Source organism: Halichondria panicea, chromosome 5 (genome assembly GCF_963675165.1).
Source record: "Halichondria panicea chromosome 5, odHalPani1.1, whole genome shotgun sequence".
NCBI classification, from domain to species: Eukaryota; Metazoa; Porifera; class Demospongiae; order Suberitida; family Halichondriidae; genus Halichondria; species Halichondria panicea.
The window spans coordinates 314,248-333,569 of NC_087381.1; the positions used below are offsets into that span (position 1 = coordinate 314,248).

Sequence of the window (19,322 nt, forward strand, 5' to 3'; positions counted from 1 at the left end):
CTTGTACTAGCCTCGATATCATGAGCGGCTTGTTCTCGAGGTCACTGCATAGCTGGCTTTGAGACTTGTATCTCTGCTTCTGAGCAAAATTGGCGAAAATAAAATTTGAATCCCCCTGAAAAATAACATTTTAAACTGATAGACACTAAAAACTAGGCTTGAAGTAGTCTGCAAGGATAAATCCAATTAGTAACCTTAATTAGCTAAGGTCAAGTGGTTCCAGCCTCCTCTGAGCTGAATCACGCGCAGGTCATGAGTCCAGATACACGACTTATGTTGTATTGAAAGAACACTTCATCTGATCTAGTACTCAACCTCTAGCTATCTGGAGAAATGCAATTGTACGTTAAAACCTTGACTGGTAAAACTATCATCCTTGAAGTAGAAGCCAGTAATACAATTGAAAATGTCAAGACTAAAATTCAAGACAAAGAAGGTATCCTACCACATTGGCAGCGTTTGATATTTGCTGGAAGAGATCTTGAGGATGGTAAAACATTGTCTGATTATAACATACAAAAAGAGAGCACACTTCATCTAGTACTTAGAGGAATGGAATTGTACGTTAAACCCTTGACTGGTAAAATCATCACTCTTACAGTGAAAGCCAGTGATACAATTAAAAATGTCAAGACCAAAATTCTATACAAAAAAGGTGTCTCACCATATCATCAGCGTTTGATATTTGCTGGAAGAGAACTTGAGGATGGTCGAACATTGTCTGATTACAAAATTCGTAAGGACAGCACACTAGAACTTCGGCTCCGCGGAGGAATGCCAATAATTGTTAAAACCTTGACTGATAAAACCATCACTCTTAGAGTGGAAGTCAGTGATACAATTGAAAATGTCAAGACTAAAATCCAAGACAAAGAAGGTATCCCACCAGATCAGCAGCGTTTGATATTTGCTGGAAAACAACTTGAGGATGATGGTCGAACAGTGTCTGATTATAACATACAAGAAGGGAGCACAATTCATCTAGTACTTAGGCCCCGCGGGGGAATGCAATTGAAAGTTAAAACCCTGACTGGTAAAACCATCACCCTTGAAGTGGAAGCCAGTGACATAATCGAAAATGTCAAGACTAAAATTCAAGACAAAGAAGGTATCCCACCAGATCAGCAGAGTTTGATATTTGCTGGAAGAGAACTTGAGGATGGTCGAACATTGTCTGATTACAAAATTCGTAAGGAGAGCATACTAGAACTTGTACTTTGGCGAATGCCAATAATTGTTAAAACCTTGACTGGTAAAACCATCACCCTTGACGTGGAAGCCAGTGATACAATTGAAAATGTCAAGATCAAAATTCAAGACAAAGAAGGTATCCCACCAGATCAGCAGCGTTTAATATTTGCTGGAAAACAACTTGAGGATGGTCGAACATTGTCTGATTATAACATACAAAAAGAGAGCACACTTCATCTAGTACTTAGGCTCCGCAGTGGAATGCAAGTGAAACTTAAAACCCTGACTGGTAAAACCACCACCCTTGAAGTGGAAGCCAGTGACATAATCGAAAATGTCAAGACTAAAATTCAAGACAAAGAAGGTATCCCACCAGATCAGCAGCGTTTGATATTTGCTGGAAGAGAACTTGAGGATGGTCGAACATTGTCTGATTACAAAATTCGTAAGGAGAGCATACTAGAACTTATACTTTGGCTCCCCGGAGGAATTGACGTGGAAGCCAGTGATACAATTGAAAATGTCAAGACTAAAATTCAAGACAAAGAAGGTATCCCACCAGATCGGCAGCGTTTAATATTTGCTGGAAAACAACTTGAGGATGGTCGAACATTGTCTGATTATAGCATACAAAAGGAGAGCACACTTCATCTAGTACTAGAAATGCAATTGAAGGTTAAAACCCTGACTGGTAAAACGATCACTCTTAGAGTGGATTCCAGTGACACAATCGAAGATGTCAAGACTAAAATTCAAGACAAAGAAGGTATCCCACCAGATCAGCAGTGTTTGATATTTTCTGGAAAACAACTTGAAGATGGTCGAACATTATCTGAATACAATATACAAACGGAAAGCACACTTGATCTAGTACTTGGAATGTATATACATGTATTTGTTAAAAACCTGACTGGTAAAACCATCATCCTTGAAGTTGAAACCAGTGACACAATTGAAAATGTCAAGACTAAAATTCAAGATAAAGAAGGTATATCATGTGATCAACAGTCACTGCATTTGATATATGCTGGCCATGAACTTGAGGAAGGTCGAACATTGTCTGATTACAACATTCTAAAAGAGGCTAGTCTTTGTTTAGTATCAAGACTCAGAATAATGGACATCCCTGTTCATCTGCCCAATGGGGAATCTTTGTTTCTTGATATTGAACCAACAAGTACAGTAAGAAAATGCAAAGACTTAGTGCAAAGTAAAGTGCCAACAATTTCAGCTGAGCAAATAGACATAGTGATTAATGGAATAATACTTTCTGATGAGGATTGTATAGACATAACCCGAAGGCAGACTTTTTACATTGTTCGCAAAAACGGGACTATTCGATTAAACGTCTTTTCTAGAGATCAAACCCAATTACTCACAACACTCAATGTTCACCCTGATGAAGTAATGATGTCATTAAAAGCAAGAATATCCGCTGCAGTTACAGACCACCCTCTTCCAAGTGAGCAGAGACTATTACTGGCTAAAGACCATCCAATTGGCTCCGAGAGTTTTAGGGCTGATAACTTTTGGATTAATGGCAGTCAGCACGCTAACGTTTTACTTTTGGATATTCTGAAATCATTTTATGTAAAGAGTTCTACCGGAAAAAATACAGAGGTGAAAATTTCCACTAACTGCCGAATCTACGATCTCAAAATGGAGATACAGCGAGTAGATGAACAGCACCTCGAGCCGAGTAGACAACAACTGTTATATTGTTGTATTAATGGATGTGAAATATTGGAAAATGAGCAGTTGATATCTCGTTTTCCGTGCGGATCAATTTCACTTCACCTTTGTAAGTTGAATATTTAAGTGTATTTATTATACAGTTACTATACATGTGTGTTATACATTCTACAGATGAGGATGACTTCGTTAGTCAACTAGATGCTGGCCGTTTATCGAGGGAAAAGAGACAAATTACGTGTACACTGGATAATGCGAGCATCCAAGTTACCCCTTTAATGGAGATCACAGGAGAAGAAACAATCTCAATTGGCATAAATACTTACAGCACTTCAAAACCTTCTTTCTCATTTCCACAAGGCTGCTCTCTGTACAGAAATGTCTACAAGTTAAAAATGTCAACAAGTGACCAATATTTGCGTGATAGAGCAAGAATACAGTTCAAATTCCAACAACCTTGCAGCGGAAAAAATTTTCATATCTTGCAAGCATCTTGTACTCCTACGCACTGGGAAGCAAATCTCACTCCTGTGTTCAAATTTTCTCTGATTGGCGCCCAAAACACCCAACAACAAGATGCACTAATATCAGCCACATTGAATATATCCAACTGCTACGTTGTTTTAGCAGGTATATATATCGATATACATACCGTAAATACATGCAGCGCTATATATAATGTATAATAATTTACCTTACAGAAATACCACAACAAGCAGCAGCTCTCATATCAGAGTTTTATGGGACGGTATTTGGGGCAAATCTGTTGGAAAGAGAGAGCAGCTCAAGTAAGTACAAATTGACAGACTTGTGGATAACAATTATGATTTGTATTAACTTGTGCAGGTTGCAACACTGACTTGCAGGTCACTCCGAGTGTAAGAGACGATATAGAAGTGCTAACAGGCATAACCTTAACAGACGAGCAGCTGGACACCGAAATCCAAGATATTATTATGCTAGCTGAATTTTTTGACGACCCTATGAACTATGTAGAGAAACTAGGCCTTACTAGAGCCGACAGCAATGATGTCAGGCAAAAAAGAATCGATGGAACTCAAGCAGCTATGTGCCTAGCCCTAACAAAATGGCGTGACTATAATCCAGGTGCAGCTACTTTCAGAGCACTGCTAAAAATATTAATGGAACTCCGAAAACAACATGTGGCTAAAGACATTTGCGATTTCATTTCAGGCAAATTTTAATTTATTTTGTACATATGTAGTAATGTGTATAATTATATAGTGGTGTTAATTAGATTATTACTCATTTCCTGTGGTTAACTTTACTTCCTGTATTGTACTGTTCTGTTATTGTGGTTTCTGTTTGTTAGTAGGTTCTTTCTGTATAGTTATTCTTTGTTCCTTTTGTGCCTAGCTATAGCGGCCCGCTCCAGGCGGCTCTTTATGTATGGGAGCCTCTGCTCCACTGCCTTTTGTCTTGTACATACTTATACTGAGGCTTTATTCTTGTGCATTTTATCAGTTGTTAAATACGATTTCACTAAACTCAAATGTCTGCATGAACCTGCGGACATAATTTATAACAGTTCCATAATTCTAGGTAAAGGTGTTTTTGGACATAGGATATTGACTCTCTTAATTATTAATTTGCAGTTTCTCTATTGGCCTTTAGAATAGTTTATCTCAAACTCAGGGGGGGACGCCACTCCGTCTCCTGTCTCTTATTTACAGGTTGGGGTTGTCCACGGGTCCGGTGTGTGTGTGTGCTTGCATGCATGGAGGGGAGGGGGGGGGAGAAGAGTTTTCTATTCAATGATCCAAGAATTATTTTTTAGAATTTTTTTGACAGCTATCCCTGGCGGCATGCAAGTGTTCTCCAAAACACACAAGTCATTTGAAAAAATTGCTAGGATTAGTCAGGTATACAGATCTATATAATTATATACACATGAAGGTTAGTATGGACCAATAAGTAGAAGCAAACACATGCACTCTTTGCATACCTGATGTGCAGAGGAAAGTAAATGAAAGCAAATATGAGCTTCTGGGTGAGACAGTGATGGTCTTACTCAATGAAAGCAGCCTGCAACCAATCCCACTCAATTTCAAAGACGAATCTCCGATTTACGAAACTCGCTTATCAAGTTTAAGTTGGTGTGGGTTAGACTGCAGACGTTTCTAATACCAAACTCCACCTGGCAAACTTTCGGTGTAAGGCCGAGAGAACTGCACGAATTTGATGGACCAATGACAGTGCATGGCCTACATAGATCCGAATGCTTTTCCATTTCATGTCTCTTTCAGAGCAATGAAGTTTTGTAACGGAAAAGCAATTGGTATTCATGATATGAATTTCCTTGAAGAGGATGACAACCACATACTCCGCGAGTTTCTGATCTCTTCTGAAGCTGAACTATTGGATACAGTAAAGAAGCACTTTCCAGCGCTTGAAGATACTGCAAGAAAAGCTCTGACAAACTGAAACAGCTCGTAGCTATAATTATATGAAACTTGTAATTTCCAATTAAGTTGAGTTGTTTGTGTGACATAATAATTATAGTGTTAATTAATTAATGTGGTTGCTATAACTACTCTGGTATTGTGTGACATTTCTGTGTCAGCCATGCCATCTTGTGGTGGACTTTTTACATCACAAAGTGAGTAAATGCATGTGGGTGTATGTGTGTGCACAGATAATCTATGGTGTGTGTGCATGTACAGCATTATTATACTACCATAAAATTATACATAATTAGTTGAGCTGAGTTGGGCCTCCATAAAGTTGTCACAAATAATATTTACTGAATTTTATACCACTGCATGTAAAAAGTACTTTTATCTCTAGAGGTGATCAGCTTTATTTAACCAGCTATTAAAAGTTACCATTTTTCATGTAGAAGTTCTTGGCATACTTGCCAATCACATAAAACCTACATAATTGACTGCTGAGATTCTGCATTGCATGCATGCATGTTCAGATATACACTGACAGAGCTATAATACAAGATATCTATATTTATAGCACAGTGTTTATGGCTATGGATGAAAAAGAAGCAGTGTCGTTTGTGAAAGAAGTCCTCAGCATTTCTGATGTCGAGAGAAAGCTCAGTGAGAACAAGTACGAGCTCCTGTGTGAAATAGTGAAGGAATTTCATGAGAAAATTCCGTTCCAAAACTACTCTTTGATTGCCGTGCCTTCAGCCGAGCGTAGCCAACCAACCATTGATGAAATTATTCGTGAAGTTCGATCTGGTCGAGGTGGTCTTTGCTACTCATTGAATGTCTTTATGAAGCTACTACTAGAAGCTTTAGATTATACCGTGCATCACGTCCTTTCAGCCGTTAGTAATCTCCCAGACAACCATCTTATCACCATCGCTAGCAACGTCCGTGATCATGGTGACAAGTACCTTATCGAAGTCGGTACAGGCTTTCCGACCTTCAAACCGATACCAATCGATTTCGACCAGGAGTCTCCAGTCTATGACGAATCATTCATCAAGTACAAGCTCAAGTGGGTGAGTAAGAATCGTCTTGAGAGAGAAATGATGTTTCAAGTACCAGGCTCTGAATGGAAACTGTTCTATAGTTGGGAAACAGCTCGAAAAAAACTTGAGGAAATGGACGCAGCAATGACTAGTGTCTACACTGATCCGAAAATCACTCCATTTCATACGAGTTTAAGAGCTGTACGGTTTGTCCACGGAAAAGCAGTGTGTATCCGAGACATGACTCTACTGATGGAAGATAATTCGCATATTTTGCAAGAGAAAAAGCTTTCTACTGAATTGGAGTTTCTCGACGCAGTGGGGGAGCACTTTCCGCTGCTGGTGGAGGCAGCAAAGAAAGCGTTGAAGAATTGGACCCCCAGTAAAGAGCCAGAGATCGGAGTGTAGTGCTATTATTATATAGCAGTGAGATCACTGAACTTATTATAATAATATACAATAGTATAGATTGTAGAAATGTTGCAGAATTGACATTTATTATAAGTCCATCTCCACCTCATGTGCTCCTGGCTATAGTTATATAGTTTTGCTTGCTCATTTAACAACAATTATAATTATAGATAAACAAAGCGAATTGAAAGTTATACAGAACAATAAAAGAAGGTCGAACAATTTATACAATACATGCACAAAAAACTAGATTGTTTGCTCCTGTTGAATGAAAGGATTTGCTATTTGTTCCATGCTATCAAACGGACATATCAGCACAACAGCTGTCCCTCGACAAATCACTAGTCCGAGGCTCCTTGTTTCCGCGGTGATCTTGAACGGGTCTTCAGGATCTGTGAGGGGTATACTCTTATATATTAAAGTTGTGATTGTTGACTGTACCTTGGATGTGTTCAACTGTCCCGTCTAGTACCAGATTCAACAGCTGATCATATCCTTTCAACACACCTGTGGCTTGGGTGTGTGCAGTGGAGAGGATTGGTGTGTGTGTGTGTGGGTGGTGTGTTCGTGGGAGGAGTGTGTGTGGGTGTAGCTACCTTCACGTCCACCTTGGAACTTGACGCGAACTTTCTTATCGAGGAACTTTCCAAGCTCAGAGCTCATTAAAGTTTCCTTTCTCTGCTTCTTTTCAGGTGGTGGACCCTGTATATAGTGCAGAGTGAACCCTGACAAGTGTCATAATTGTACTTACTGAGTTAGACATGTTGTGAAGTACAAGTGGATGGAGGATAAACTTTTATTTCCACGCTGACGTTTCTAGATAATGCACACTCACCTCGATAATAAGCCTCACTAATATTCCCGCGGTTTGAATCGAAGACTAGATTCAAAATCAGTTAACAAACGTATTCATACTGTGTGGGCGTGGTGCAAGGCCATCTCTGTAACACAGCTGGCTAGGCTAGCAATGGATCTGAGAACAACTAGAAAGTCCATTTACAAGGCAAGTCCTTTATCTGTTACTACTTCTGTACTTTATGTGTTTAGCATGATAATTTTCATTGAATGTCAGCAGATTGTGTGGCTACTGATGACATGTGCTGCACTGCATGATAATGTGGTCTCTGCCCAATTCTCTGGACTGCAAGGTGAACTCTAGCACTAGGCAGCTCACACTAGTGACCTATTGACCACTACCTCTGCATGATAAATAAAGGCCGTGATATTTTGACGTTTACCGTCTTATTATTACTATATAAACACTGTAGATTATTGATTGCACAAGTATAGTATAGTGCATTGTATACTGAAATAAATGTCATTGTTTTTAAAGACCATAATAATTAGTTAACACACACACACACACACACACACACACACACACACACACACACAGTAGCTATTGTGTGTACATATGCATTGTACAGATTTCAATACACAAAAGTCAGTACCCTAACTGTAATTCTTCCTCTCATGCAGAGCAAGCTATAATTGTTGGGTACCATGGTAACCTGTCGTCCATACAAACACTCCAGAATGCAACCACCATCTCTCTCGCGTGCGTTGCTTTTGGACTACCCTCACCGCAGATCACATGGCAGTCACATGACCCGATAAATACAAACTACACTGTAAATATAACCGAATTTAAGACCCAAATTGAGACCAATGGCACAGAATTTAGCTACACAATATCTGTACTGGAAGTTTGCAACGTGAGCAGTTTTACACAACTGTCCAGTTATACTTGCATTGCCGATAATGGAGTCGTATCAGACACAACACCAATAGGAGAGTTCAATAGAACATTTCTTGCGTTCACTGATTCCGTAACAATGGGAACACCTGATCCAGTTACTATGACAACCAGTGACGAGATTACCGATTTAGTCACCATGACAACGAATACCACTTTAAATCCTACTGTCATTATGTCATCGGTTTCTATGACGACAGTGATAGTCGTCGTAGCAGTGATTGTGTGCGTGGTGATACTGTCTGCAGGAGTAGTCCTCGTAGCAGTACTGGCATTGAGAAGAAAACAGAAAGTGTATGTAAATTTAACCTTGATCGTTCCTTGACCGATTTTTTAGAACTTCGGCCTAAAAACGAGGCTGGTGTATGTACTACATGATGTAACTGCATGGTATAGCAACCGGTATGTACATAAATTATACTTTGCATTACCCTGTGACTCCCCTTCCCCCTCACACACACGCATGCACACGCACACCCACCCACCCACCCACACACACACGAGAGTACAGATTGAAACAGCGTTCAAATTCAGAAAATGAGAGAGTGTATAACAACTCTCTCTATGGCAACCAGACAGAGGAGCAACAAACGACGAGAAGAAGTACCGAGGACTCGCTGTACACATGTGAAGCGTACTCCGTTGTACCTGTACGACCAGCTGATCATGAGTACGCATACATAGCCCCGCCTATTGCCCTACGCAGATCAACCCCACCAGGTATAAGGAGGTTGCAATGTAGCTTTGTTAATAGACTCATGAATACAACAGCCAAGCTTATTTTATCAACAAAAGTACAATAATTATTATTGCATGATAATTATAATTATATATAATATATAATTATTATTATGTAGTATATAGGTTTGTCTTGCATCGATCATGAGTGCCATGTATATATGTATTAAGTGACGTGTTTCCATGCATCCACGTATGTACTGATTATATAATTATTATAGTTCATGACCTCTTGCACTATGACCTTTTGCACTATATGCACCTGCAGGTAACACGGCATCAGCTGCAGGTGCTGACAGTAATGATATCTCCCTCTACCCGTGTGCTGCCTACAATCCTGTAGCTATCAATGAAATGCAACACTCTTATGAAGATACGATGACTTAGGCGGCCATTTTCTGTTGAACTGAGCATGTGCAGAACTTTTTTTTACAGTTGTTGCGTGGAATAAATTATTACATTATAGCAATTTTGATGACGAAAAATTAATGATTTAATAATGAATAATGGCTATTAACTAACGATTTGTACAAAAACCGCCACATCAGCTAGCTAGCCAAAATTTGTGTCGGCTAAAATTATAAGTGTTCAGTCACACGAACAAGTCCGTTTCTAGGCTACTATCTATGCTGAGATTTCTCGCTGATCCACACTTCAATATGTCCTTTCCAAATAGGCAGTATCGTATCGTCATGTTTTATCTCCTCTTTAACAACACCGCAGTCCGGGTCCTCGGTTTTCACGAAAAATCGAAATGAGCCAGGTCGATCGAAAGCTGCTTTAAAATCTCTCAGTGTGATATCGCCCGATCTGTGGAGGAAGGAAAAGACAATATGAAGAGGCAATTAATGAACTGATGAGTTTTTCCTTAAATGGAAACACTCCGTTAGTAATTGACTCACATTCCAACTGCATACAAATAATTATAACTTTGTTACAAATTCTAAAAGCTTAAAAGGACAAAATGATGAATACTCAAAGTTGGTAATAAAACAGGCAAACTTTCTCTATCTCTAGGTTATCCCTGATTTTCAATGATTTTAGGAATCTTTCAGCTGCCATAACTTGAATTATGTGGATCGAAAATCAATGGTTTTCTGAAAGCTTAGAAAGAGACCTTTCAAATGATACCATCAAAGTTGATATTCGAGAGATAACAATTTAGTCGTACCATGGATTATTATAGCCCATGGTCCGAGGTCAAAAAATGACAAATTAGGGCCGCAACAAAATTTTGGATTGAAATACATCATTTGAAAGGAATTTTTCTAAGCTTTCAGAACATCATAAAAATGTTGACATTGGATCAACTGTACTAAAGTTATGGCAGTTGAAAGACACCCCCCATCCGTTTAAACACACCATTAGATAGACATTACAAAGGGCTACAAAACACATTTATAATTGCGCTGGTACTCTATCGAAACTCAAGTTATGACGACTCAAAATTAGTAATAAAACAGGCCGAATTCCTACGATTTGGTTTCGCCATGGCTTTTCTCAGAGAATAGAACTTTCTCTATCTCTAGGTTATCACTGATTTAAACACCCCATTAGATAGACATTACAAAGGGCTACAAAATACAATTATAATTGCGCTGGTACTCTATCAAAACTCAAGTTATGACAACTAGTAATAAAACAGGCTGAATTCCTACGATTTGGCGCAATTGCGCCATGATTTTTTCAGAGAATAGAACTTAACACACCATTAGATAGACATGCAGGATGTTTAATTCTCAAAAACATAGCGCAATTTTCCATCTACATTACAATGTACAATAATTATACTCACTTCTTTGGTACTACAGTTGCGTAGGGCGTCTCCTTACGATCGTTGAGAATGTAATATATCACTTTGGTATTGGGCCCGCTAGAAGGGGGTGTGGCTACGTCTTGTTTGTCCGGGTGGGGGGCGTGTCTGTCCTTGTGACGTCGCCTTCTCTCTCTATCACGATCTTTGTCTCGATGATGGTCGTCATTCTCGCCACGCTGTGTGAGTGTGGGAGGGGGGATGTAGTTGAACATCTTTCAACAGCCTTAACTTGAGTACCGTTGATCCAATGTCAAAAAATTTTATGATTTCTGAAAGCTTATAAAGAGACCTTTCAAATGATGTGTTTCAATCCAAAATTTTGTTGGGGCCCTAATTTGTCATTTTTCGGCCTCGGACCCATTCATGGTATTGCCAAATCGGCAAATACTTTTATCTCTCGAATATGATTTTTAATGACACCATTTGAACTATTTTTTTTCAAGCTTTCAGAAAAACCTAAAAAATTTGACATTGGATCCACGGAATTCAAGTTATGGCAGCTGAAAGAATCCCCAATCATTGATGGAGGGGGGGTGTAGTTGAACATCTTTCAACAGCCTTAACTTTAGTACCATTGATCCAATGCCGAAAATTTTATGATTTTCTGAAAGCTTATAAAGAGACCTTTCAAATGATGTGTTTCAATCCAAAATTTTGTTGGGGCCCTAATTTGTCATTTTTCGGCCTCGGACCATGGGCTATTATTCATGGTATTGCCAAATCGGCAAATACTTTTATCTCTCGAATATGATTTTTAATGACACCATTTGAACTTTTTTTTTTCAAGCTTTCAGAAAAACCTAAAAAATTTGACATTGGATCCACAGAATTCAAGTTATGGCAGCTGAAAGAATCCCCAATCATTGATGGAGGGGGGGGGGTGTAGTTGAACATCTTTCAACAGCCTTAACTTTAGTACCATTGATCCAATGCCGAAAATTTTATGATTTTCTGAAAGCTTAGAAAGAGACCTTTCAAATGATGTGTTTCAATCCAAAATTTTGTTGGGGGCCTAATTTGTCATTTTTCGGCCTTGGACCATGGATCATGGTATCGCCAAATTGGCAAATGCTTTTATCTATCGAAATATGATTTTTGATTACACCATTTGAACTATTTTTTCCAAGCTTTCAGAAAATCATAAAAAAAATTGATATTGGATCCACCGAATTCAAGTTATGGCAGTTGATAGAAAGCACTTTTATAGTACCGTTGACCCAATGTGAAAACTTAGAAAGAAATCAACCAGACCTTTCCACCATTTCGAAAATCCTAGGCATATGATTGCACTATAGCCCAAATACAATTAACTCACATGAGCATGTCTCTTTGATCGTTTCCCAGTGGGGGAACCCCCCGCCATCTTGCCAGTGGGGGAGGAGCAAGCTCGTTCCATCATTTTACACACCAGATCTGATATGAATTGCTCCAGGTTATCTAACACCTGCTGCTGCGGGTCTTGTGGGGTCAGGGTTCGTCGCAGCGATACTATGGACTGGCGTATACTCTCAGTCTCATCGGATATCTACAAGGGGGGTGTTTTGCGTGGGTGGGGTTATGTTTTCGATCAAGCTACAGTACGTATATATCGCACACAGACGCCCACTCGTACACCCCCCACACACACACTCACGGTCTCGCTTCGTCGACCCCTGCCATCCGCGAGCTCTGCCAGTTTCTCTTCAAGATGGCCTATCTTCCTGTCTCTATTGGCCACCTTGGAGAGTAAGGACTCCTCAGTCGTGCTCACCTTGGCTAGCTGCATCTTCAGGGAGTCCAACTCAACCTAGATATATGAACACAATCACAGCTACAGTCATTGTATAAAAGCCTAGCTATAATTATAATCTAGCATCTCATAATTGAACATACACATAATTATATATAAAAATGCTTCAATTTGAAATCAAAAGATCTGCATCCTATTATAGATATCAGCACTAAAATGAAAACCACACTTCCACTAGCTGGTGACTCTATTCTACACTTTTGTACCTTATACTCAATCTCGGCTGACTTGTGCTCCTCCAGTTGTTGATTCACCTCCTCTAGGCCACTCTGCTGGGCCTCGAGTGACTGCTGACATCGCTGCACTTCACCCTGCATGAGGGAGACGGTGGGGTTGGGGGGGGGGGGGGGGGAGGGTTGTTACTACATATACTAAATGTTGTAGTGTACAATGAGAGATATAGAGAATGAGTGGGTGGTATAATGAACTGTGGTTGGCTATGTTCAGTATAGTTGGCAAGCAACCAGCCCTCGGACACAGGCTAATATGAACCATGGGTAGGCGCTAACTACCTCATTAATATATAATTATAATTATAATAAGAGCTTGCATTCCATAGTTTAGACAGTGCCAAATTAGCCTAACAATCCAACCACACAGTGTAGGCAGGTGTGTGTGTGTGGGGATGGAGTGTGGAGTGTAGGGTGTGTGTGTGTGTGTGTGTGTGTGTGTGGAGTGTGTGTGTGTGTGTGATGTGTGGAGTGTGTGTGTGTACACTGTACCTCCAACTTTCTAACGAGAGCGTCTTTCTGCAGCAGCTGATGGTGAAGGTCAACTTTGGCAGAATCATTCTTATACTCTTTCCGATAAATCTCAGTTTTCATGGTCTTAATAAAAGTGTCTCTTTCCTCGACCATGGCTCTCAGTGCGGAGCATTCGGCACTAAGCTGAGTCAGCTCATCTTGTTGCTGGGAGAACTGATCACGCATCACTGACATCTGTGTGTGGAGGGTGTTGTGTGTGTGGCAGGTGTGTGTGTGGAGGGTGTGTGTGTGTGTGTGTGGGTGTGGGTGTGTGTGTGTGTGTGTGTGTGTGTGTGGAGGGTGTGTGTGTGGGTGGGTGGGTGGGGAGAGGATGGTGTCCTACTACCGTAAGGTTGATGTAATTACAGCATAATTATACGAAATTTGAATATTTCGCCCGTACGTATAGAACCATTTTTTTACATACATGTAGTCTCGTAAATAATTATTTGTAATTACACTTACTCCTACACACCCCACACACCGCCCACACCACCTCCCACACACTGCCCACCTGTTCTTCCTTCTCCACGAGTAAGTGTTGTTTCTCAACCAGCATGGCAGTGCTATTAATCTCCAGTGGTGTGTCATGTGAGACCACGCCCTCTTTTGATGAGTTCTCGTTCTTCAATGCTCGAAGTAAGAGATTGATATCCGTACCGTCCGTGTTCTTAAGTAGCTAAAGGGAAGACAATGAATAAATAAAATATACAACATCCTCCACACACCCACACACACACTAAGCACACACACACCTATTCCTACTCCACCCACTCATACACACACAACACCCACCCACACACAGCACTCCTCACACTCACCACTGCGTGTAGTTGCAATAGCTCCGTCTTAAAAGCATTCAGTCCACTCAATACATCATGAATCTCCGTGGCCATGCCGAGGTCAAAGTTCCAACTGTTGGTGGCCACACCCCCTAAAGAGACTCGTCTACCCTCAAGAAGCTCTCTGTTCTCAGGTATGCTGTGAATACTGTTGGATGCCGGTCTAATCTTCAGCTGAACTCCTGTGTGTGTGGGTGTGGTGTGGGTGCGTGAGTGTGTGTGCGTGGGTAGAGTGTGTGTGTGTGGGGGTGGTGTGTGTGTGTGTGGGGGGGTAATATTGCATAGTACCACGTGCACTTCTGAATTATTTTAACCATAATAGCATCAACTATAAATCGATTTGCTGGATGGATACAAAATACTGTAAGTATAATGACTGTACAAGGCTTGGGATAGTAGCCCCGCCCACCTTTCTTCCTGATGGGAGCGATAAGCCTGGTGGTGGCGGAGGGGGGGAGGTGGTCTATGGGCATACTGTACATGTCTTTCTCCTCGGCCGCTATCTCATAGGAGGTGGGCTGAGAGAGATTGGCCAACTCCAGAGGATGAGTGACACCTGAGGAAGGAAGGTAGGGGACGGTACGTGAACATGGTTCCTATTAAGTTTAAACATTCGTACAGCTCAAAATAGTGACGTAGATCAGCATTTTGCATCAATCAGGAAGAGACTATGCTAGAACTTCAGAATACATAATTACATGTATTAAGGTATGAATAACAATTATCTACTATTATATGTGATAGTACTTAGGAAAAGGGCCCTTAACCACGTGATGATCGATTTGTGCTATGTTCAAAAATAAGTGGAGAGAGATATCTAGTGCAAACTGCTTTTTTAAATCAAATTAATTATTATAATAATTTAGACCATGCTATATAGTGCGTAGAACTCCTATAGAACTTTAATTAGAATACATATTAAGGTATGAATAACAAACAAGACTAACTCATCTAAACAAATATTTACTCACCTAGAGGGTGTGAGATGGTTTGCGAGAGTGACTGGCCGACATTAGCATGTACGTGTGGTCCAATGCTGTTGATATTCGGGACACTGAAACTGTTTGTTGCCAAATTCGATTTTTTCACGTCTGGAGAACGCACTCTCGGTACAGTCGCATGTTCAGCAGTCATGTGACTACTGAAGGCGTGTCTATTGGACGCTCCATGTTCCCTAGGCAACGGTTGTGGCTTTGGTTCGCTGGTGTTTCGTGGTTTGACTGATCGTGGTTGATAACGCTCCGCTAACCCCAATACCACCCGCATAATGCCCTTAGAGTTGCCTTCCAAAATGTCTACATAGAAATAGACAGAGGAAAAATGTATACATAGAATCAGACAGTACATTAAACAAAACTGTGGTTGTGGTCTCAATAGAGAGGCCATAGTTAATAAATAGTGTGAGCATTTTAGGGACAGTACTGAGTGGTCTCAATATATAGAGAGGCCATAGTTAATATAGCATGAGGACAGTACTGAATGGAGAGTTAAAAATGAAGTACAGGGTTCTTTCTATCCAGTCGAGATGGGGGAGGGGGAGGAGCTTCTCCCCTCCACCAATCTGTTCGGTTTCAAAGGGCCTATATACCAACTACTAAATAACATTCAAAATGCATCTATCTCCATTAAAAGAAACTCTTCTTACCCCGTACAGCTTCGGCTGGTTGGATATTGACGCCATCTTGTTTCAGCAGCTGCACAGCCAGTTCAAGGTTTCGGGAACGAGCATCTGCACTTGTAGGGTATCTAACCACCCCTTCCACTTCAGCACGGGCTACAGAGTCATGTGATATAAAGTAATGACAAAGTAACGCAAACACTGTAATTCGTATTCTGAATAGTAACATAGAACCTATTGCGTATGATATTTCACAGTTTTAATTTTGAGGTTAATTCTCTAAACACAAATAATTTCCACAACACGAATGTTTCCCCGCTATACTGTATACGTAAGGTCTGCTAATGTAATGTGCTTGTGAGTAAAATTATCAATGAGGCTGTGACTCTTCACACAATTAAAGGCAATCACTACACCACAGTGAGTATACTTACAGACAATTTCCACTAGGTTGACGAAAGAAATGCCATCTTGAAGACCTATACGTATGTCGTTGATGAGAGGTACACCGGGTTTCCTCTTGAGGTAGTTGTTGACCCAGGCCGTGTAGTCAGCTAGTTGCTTCTGCTGTGAGTGTGAGTGTGAGTGTGTGAGGGCGTGTGTGTGTGTATGAGAGTTATACTTTCCCTAATAAGGTTGGCATTTCAAGTGTGTGACGAAAACAGTTGCTTTAGTAAATTAAATCCATTAAATATAGAGCCCTCCATTAGTGTAGTGCATGCATAATGGGAAGGTAACGATGCGTATAATCCACTATACATACCGTATTACTAGAATATTTTACGGATGAAAAAAACCAGCCAAATTAGCAGAAATGTTGACCCTTTGCGATCACATTCTGGCAAGGGTTGTGTGTATTTACTAACTAGTATTAATTTAGGTTTTGCGGATTCTATTGTTGCGAATTGATCAACCATCGCAAATGTTTGATGCTCGCAAAACATTCTAGTACAGTAATACAACAGCTAATACAGTGGAATAGCTAATACAGAGGTAGAAACCATGTATGTTCATCACATCCATTCATCAAAGCTAACACAACTTTTGATCATTTCCATAATTAGATAAGTGCAGCTGATTTAAGGCCCTATATATACCGCACACAGTTTATTGAGGTCACTAGTTTTTCTTTATATAGTGCGTGGATGAACTATTTTGCATACATACGTACGTAACAGGTTGCTATAGTAACCAATAAGTATTAAATTACATCGTACAGGTATAATAAAGAGACGGTACACATGTGAAGAAAAATGAAATAGATACACACACAATAATTATTTTAATACTGCACGTCTTTGAAAATACATTCTACGGCTGCCCAGAAGGTCAACACAAAATGTATGAATGGCTGACTAGGCTAGTGTAAATGGAATGAATCACTGTATTATTAATAACAGCCACATCACAATGCTACTCTAATTGACCTGCAGTGTGTAGACTAGTGTACAGAGCCTATAGTGTGGTCCCACTGTGTGCACTGTAGCTAGTGTACAGAGCCTATAGTGTGGTCCCACTGTGTGCACTGTAGCTAGTGTACAGAGCCTATAGTGTGGTCCCACTGTGTGCACTGTAGCTAGTGTACAGAGCCTATAGTGTGGTCCCACTGTGTACACTGTAGCTAGTGTACAGAGCCTATATTGTGGTCCCACTGTGTGCACTGTAGCTAGTGTACAGAGCCTATAGTATGGTCCCACTGTGTACACTGTAGCTAGTGGTTCACTTATGCTTTCTCGAACAAGGTTTGTATTTCAAGTAGGTGAAAGGTTATCATAATTGTTACCTATTAACAATATTTAATAGAGGAATGAATACTTTGATTCATAATTATAATTATACACGATTATAATATAATTATTACATACAGTGTATCAGTAATTACAAACACCTACCTAAGTCTTGCACAGCTACATGTACATGTACGACATGGTTTTTGCTGGCTACTCAGTCTTGTAAACACACACACACACAAATGCTTGAACATATTGAACATCTTTTGAGGACAGTGTTAGAGCTATAGCAACAGGTGATGAAAGAAGAAAGCGTTTTGGCCTACCAAACAATATGTACATTCCAGAGCACACAGCAGTAGGCATGATGTCCCTAGTTACCATAATCTCAAGCTCTCTTATATAATAGACTCTCCACCAGTATGTGTGTGTGTGTGTGTGTGTGTGTGTGTGCATGCGTGTGTGTGTGTGCGTGTGTGTGGAAGTGTCAGTTTATTCCCCATTGGAAGCATACACTAAGCATGATATCACCTCTACACAAATTCTTAAGAAACTGGCTGTTGTACATAATTATGATACTAAATTAAAGTTGGCGTGGGGTTAACCTAGTACACACACACACCGTACATGCATGATTGGGCTTGTACTTATACAGAAGATTATACGAGAATGGTCAGTGGAGCGTGGACACGGTAATTGGATATCGAACCACTTCAGTGAAGGGTGGGTGGACAATGAGGGGGACCATGTACACCACACAGGAATTAGGTGGCTTTATAAATACTGATAACAAGTCCACACAGACCACATGAGAAGAAGCTCTCAGTCGATAGCAATAAATCATTATAATCAAAACTAGTAGCTAAGTACATTCACGATCTCTGTAGAACAATTCAACTCCTCAATAATAAAACTATCAATATTAAATAAAGCAAATACAATTTATTCAACGAAGATCTCTCAACCTTATAAAAGCATAGCCACGTACACCAGACAACACTCTATCCACACACGTATACACGCTTTGTAGCAACTAGCCTAGCCAGGAGTATGCATAGGAGAGCAGCTAGCTAGCCAGGAAAGCTCAGCTCCCCCATATTGTTATCATAGCTGTGCAAACTATAACTCACTTTCTTGTCTATCTCTCTTCTTGACTTGTACACTGCATTGCTAGCCATGGACTGCGGTCTACTCTCATGGCCGTTGAGCTGCTCCATTGAAGTCATATCTTCTTTGTCAGTGACAATCACTTTTTCAGTCAGTTCAGTTGTCATTATTGTCACGCCAGCTAGGTGATAAATATCTTGCAACTAGGTGTCGAACAAGTCTAATTATAGACAGCTAGAGCTCTACTCTGATCTTTGTTGTATACAATAACATAACTTGTAAAAACAAGCTGTCAACCATTATTTTAGACAAACATGACATGTCGAGTACAGATCGTGGTTGTTTATAAGACCACATTCCATTGTCTTGGTGCTCGTTAATTACATTCCTAACATTCCCACAACCTTGAAGTGATTAGAACACGTTACGGTCAGTCAA

General features: G+C 40.2%; 5 protein-coding genes across 5 annotated transcripts; 3 read left to right on the forward strand and 2 right to left on the reverse strand.

Annotated features, from left to right (window-relative positions):
- Window positions 1-248: 248 nt before the first annotated feature.
- LOC135336432 (polyubiquitin-C-like) lies at window positions 249-4,381 on the forward strand. The gene is made up of 4 exons (XM_064532221.1): window positions 249-2,992; window positions 3,058-3,513; window positions 3,585-3,671; window positions 3,730-4,381. Exons 1-4 carry the CDS (start codon window positions 334-336, stop codon window positions 4,086-4,088), a joined length of 3,561 nt encoding a protein of 1,186 aa, XP_064388291.1. The 5' UTR covers window positions 249-333; the 3' UTR covers window positions 4,089-4,381.
- A 1,503-nt stretch (window positions 4,382-5,884) lies between these two features.
- Window positions 5,885-6,742, forward strand: LOC135336337 (uncharacterized). Its single transcript, XM_064532099.1, has one exon. It carries the CDS (start codon window positions 5,885-5,887, stop codon window positions 6,740-6,742), a length of 858 nt encoding a protein of 285 aa, XP_064388169.1.
- Window positions 6,743-6,889: 147 nt separating this feature from the next.
- Window positions 6,890-7,632, reverse strand: LOC135336628 (U6 snRNA-associated Sm-like protein LSm7). Its single transcript, XM_064532504.1, has 4 exons — window positions 7,497-7,632; window positions 7,342-7,447; window positions 7,187-7,258; window positions 6,890-7,137 (listed from the first exon to the last, which is right to left on the reverse strand). Exons 1-4 carry the CDS (start codon window positions 7,506-7,508, stop codon window positions 6,992-6,994), a joined length of 336 nt encoding a protein of 111 aa, XP_064388574.1. The 5' UTR covers window positions 7,509-7,632; the 3' UTR covers window positions 6,890-6,991.
- LOC135336571 (uncharacterized) lies at window positions 7,614-9,731 on the forward strand. The gene is made up of 5 exons (XM_064532426.1): window positions 7,614-7,748; window positions 7,821-7,893; window positions 8,225-8,795; window positions 9,013-9,221; window positions 9,508-9,731. Exons 1-5 carry the CDS (start codon window positions 7,713-7,715, stop codon window positions 9,624-9,626), a joined length of 1,008 nt encoding a protein of 335 aa, XP_064388496.1. The 5' UTR covers window positions 7,614-7,712; the 3' UTR covers window positions 9,627-9,731.
- LOC135336455 (dixin-like) lies at window positions 9,709-19,253 on the reverse strand. The gene is made up of 13 exons (XM_064532256.1): window positions 18,908-19,253; window positions 16,482-16,614; window positions 16,075-16,203; window positions 15,401-15,724; window positions 14,839-14,985; window positions 14,409-14,611; window positions 14,102-14,266; window positions 13,567-13,782; window positions 13,051-13,155; window positions 12,689-12,841; window positions 12,371-12,580; window positions 11,035-11,231; window positions 9,709-10,049 (listed from the first exon to the last, which is right to left on the reverse strand). The coding sequence occupies exons 1-13, from the start codon at window positions 19,049-19,051 to the stop codon at window positions 9,860-9,862; spliced, it is 2,316 nt and encodes a 771-aa protein (XP_064388326.1). The 5' UTR covers window positions 19,052-19,253; the 3' UTR covers window positions 9,709-9,859.
- Window positions 19,254-19,322: the final 69 nt, after the last annotated feature.

Coding starts and splice junctions, on each gene's coding strand:
- LOC135336628 (XM_064532504.1), bottom strand. Junction 7,259..7,341: donor GTTCCAAGGTGGACGTGAAG/GTAGCTACACCC, acceptor CACACACCCAAG/CCACAGGTGTGTTGAAAGGA. Junction 7,138..7,186: donor GACAGTTGAACACATCCAAG/GTACAGTCAACA, acceptor TACCCCTCACAG/ATCCTGAAGACCCGTTCAAG.
- LOC135336337 (XM_064532099.1), top strand. CDS start 5,885: ATGGATGAAAAAGAAGCAGTGTCGTTTGTGAAAGAAGTCCTCAGCATT.
- LOC135336455 (XM_064532256.1), bottom strand. CDS start 19,051: ATGACAACTGAACTGACTGAAAAAGTGATTGTCACTGACAAAGAAGAT. Junction 13,783..14,101: donor TCGTGGAGAAGGAAGAACAG/GTGGGCAGTGTG, acceptor CTCCACACACAG/ATGTCAGTGATGCGTGATCA. Junction 12,842..13,050: donor CAGCCGAGATTGAGTATAAG/GTACAAAAGTGT, acceptor TCATATATCTAG/GTTGAGTTGGACTCCCTGAA.
- LOC135336571 (XM_064532426.1), top strand. CDS start 7,713: ATGGATCTGAGAACAACTAGAAAGTCCATTTACAAG. Junction 7,749..7,820: donor CTAGAAAGTCCATTTACAAG/GCAAGTCCTTTA, acceptor GAATGTCAGCAG/ATTGTGTGGCTACTGATGAC. Junction 9,222..9,507: donor ACGCAGATCAACCCCACCAG/GTATAAGGAGGT, acceptor ATGCACCTGCAG/GTAACACGGCATCAGCTGCA.
- LOC135336432 (XM_064532221.1), top strand. CDS start 334: ATGCAATTGTACGTTAAAACCTTGACTGGTAAAACTATCATCCTTGAA. Junction 2,993..3,057: donor ATCAATTTCACTTCACCTTT/GTAAGTTGAATA, acceptor TACATTCTACAG/ATGAGGATGACTTCGTTAGT. Junction 3,514..3,584: donor CTGCTACGTTGTTTTAGCAG/GTATATATATCG, acceptor TTTACCTTACAG/AAATACCACAACAAGCAGCA.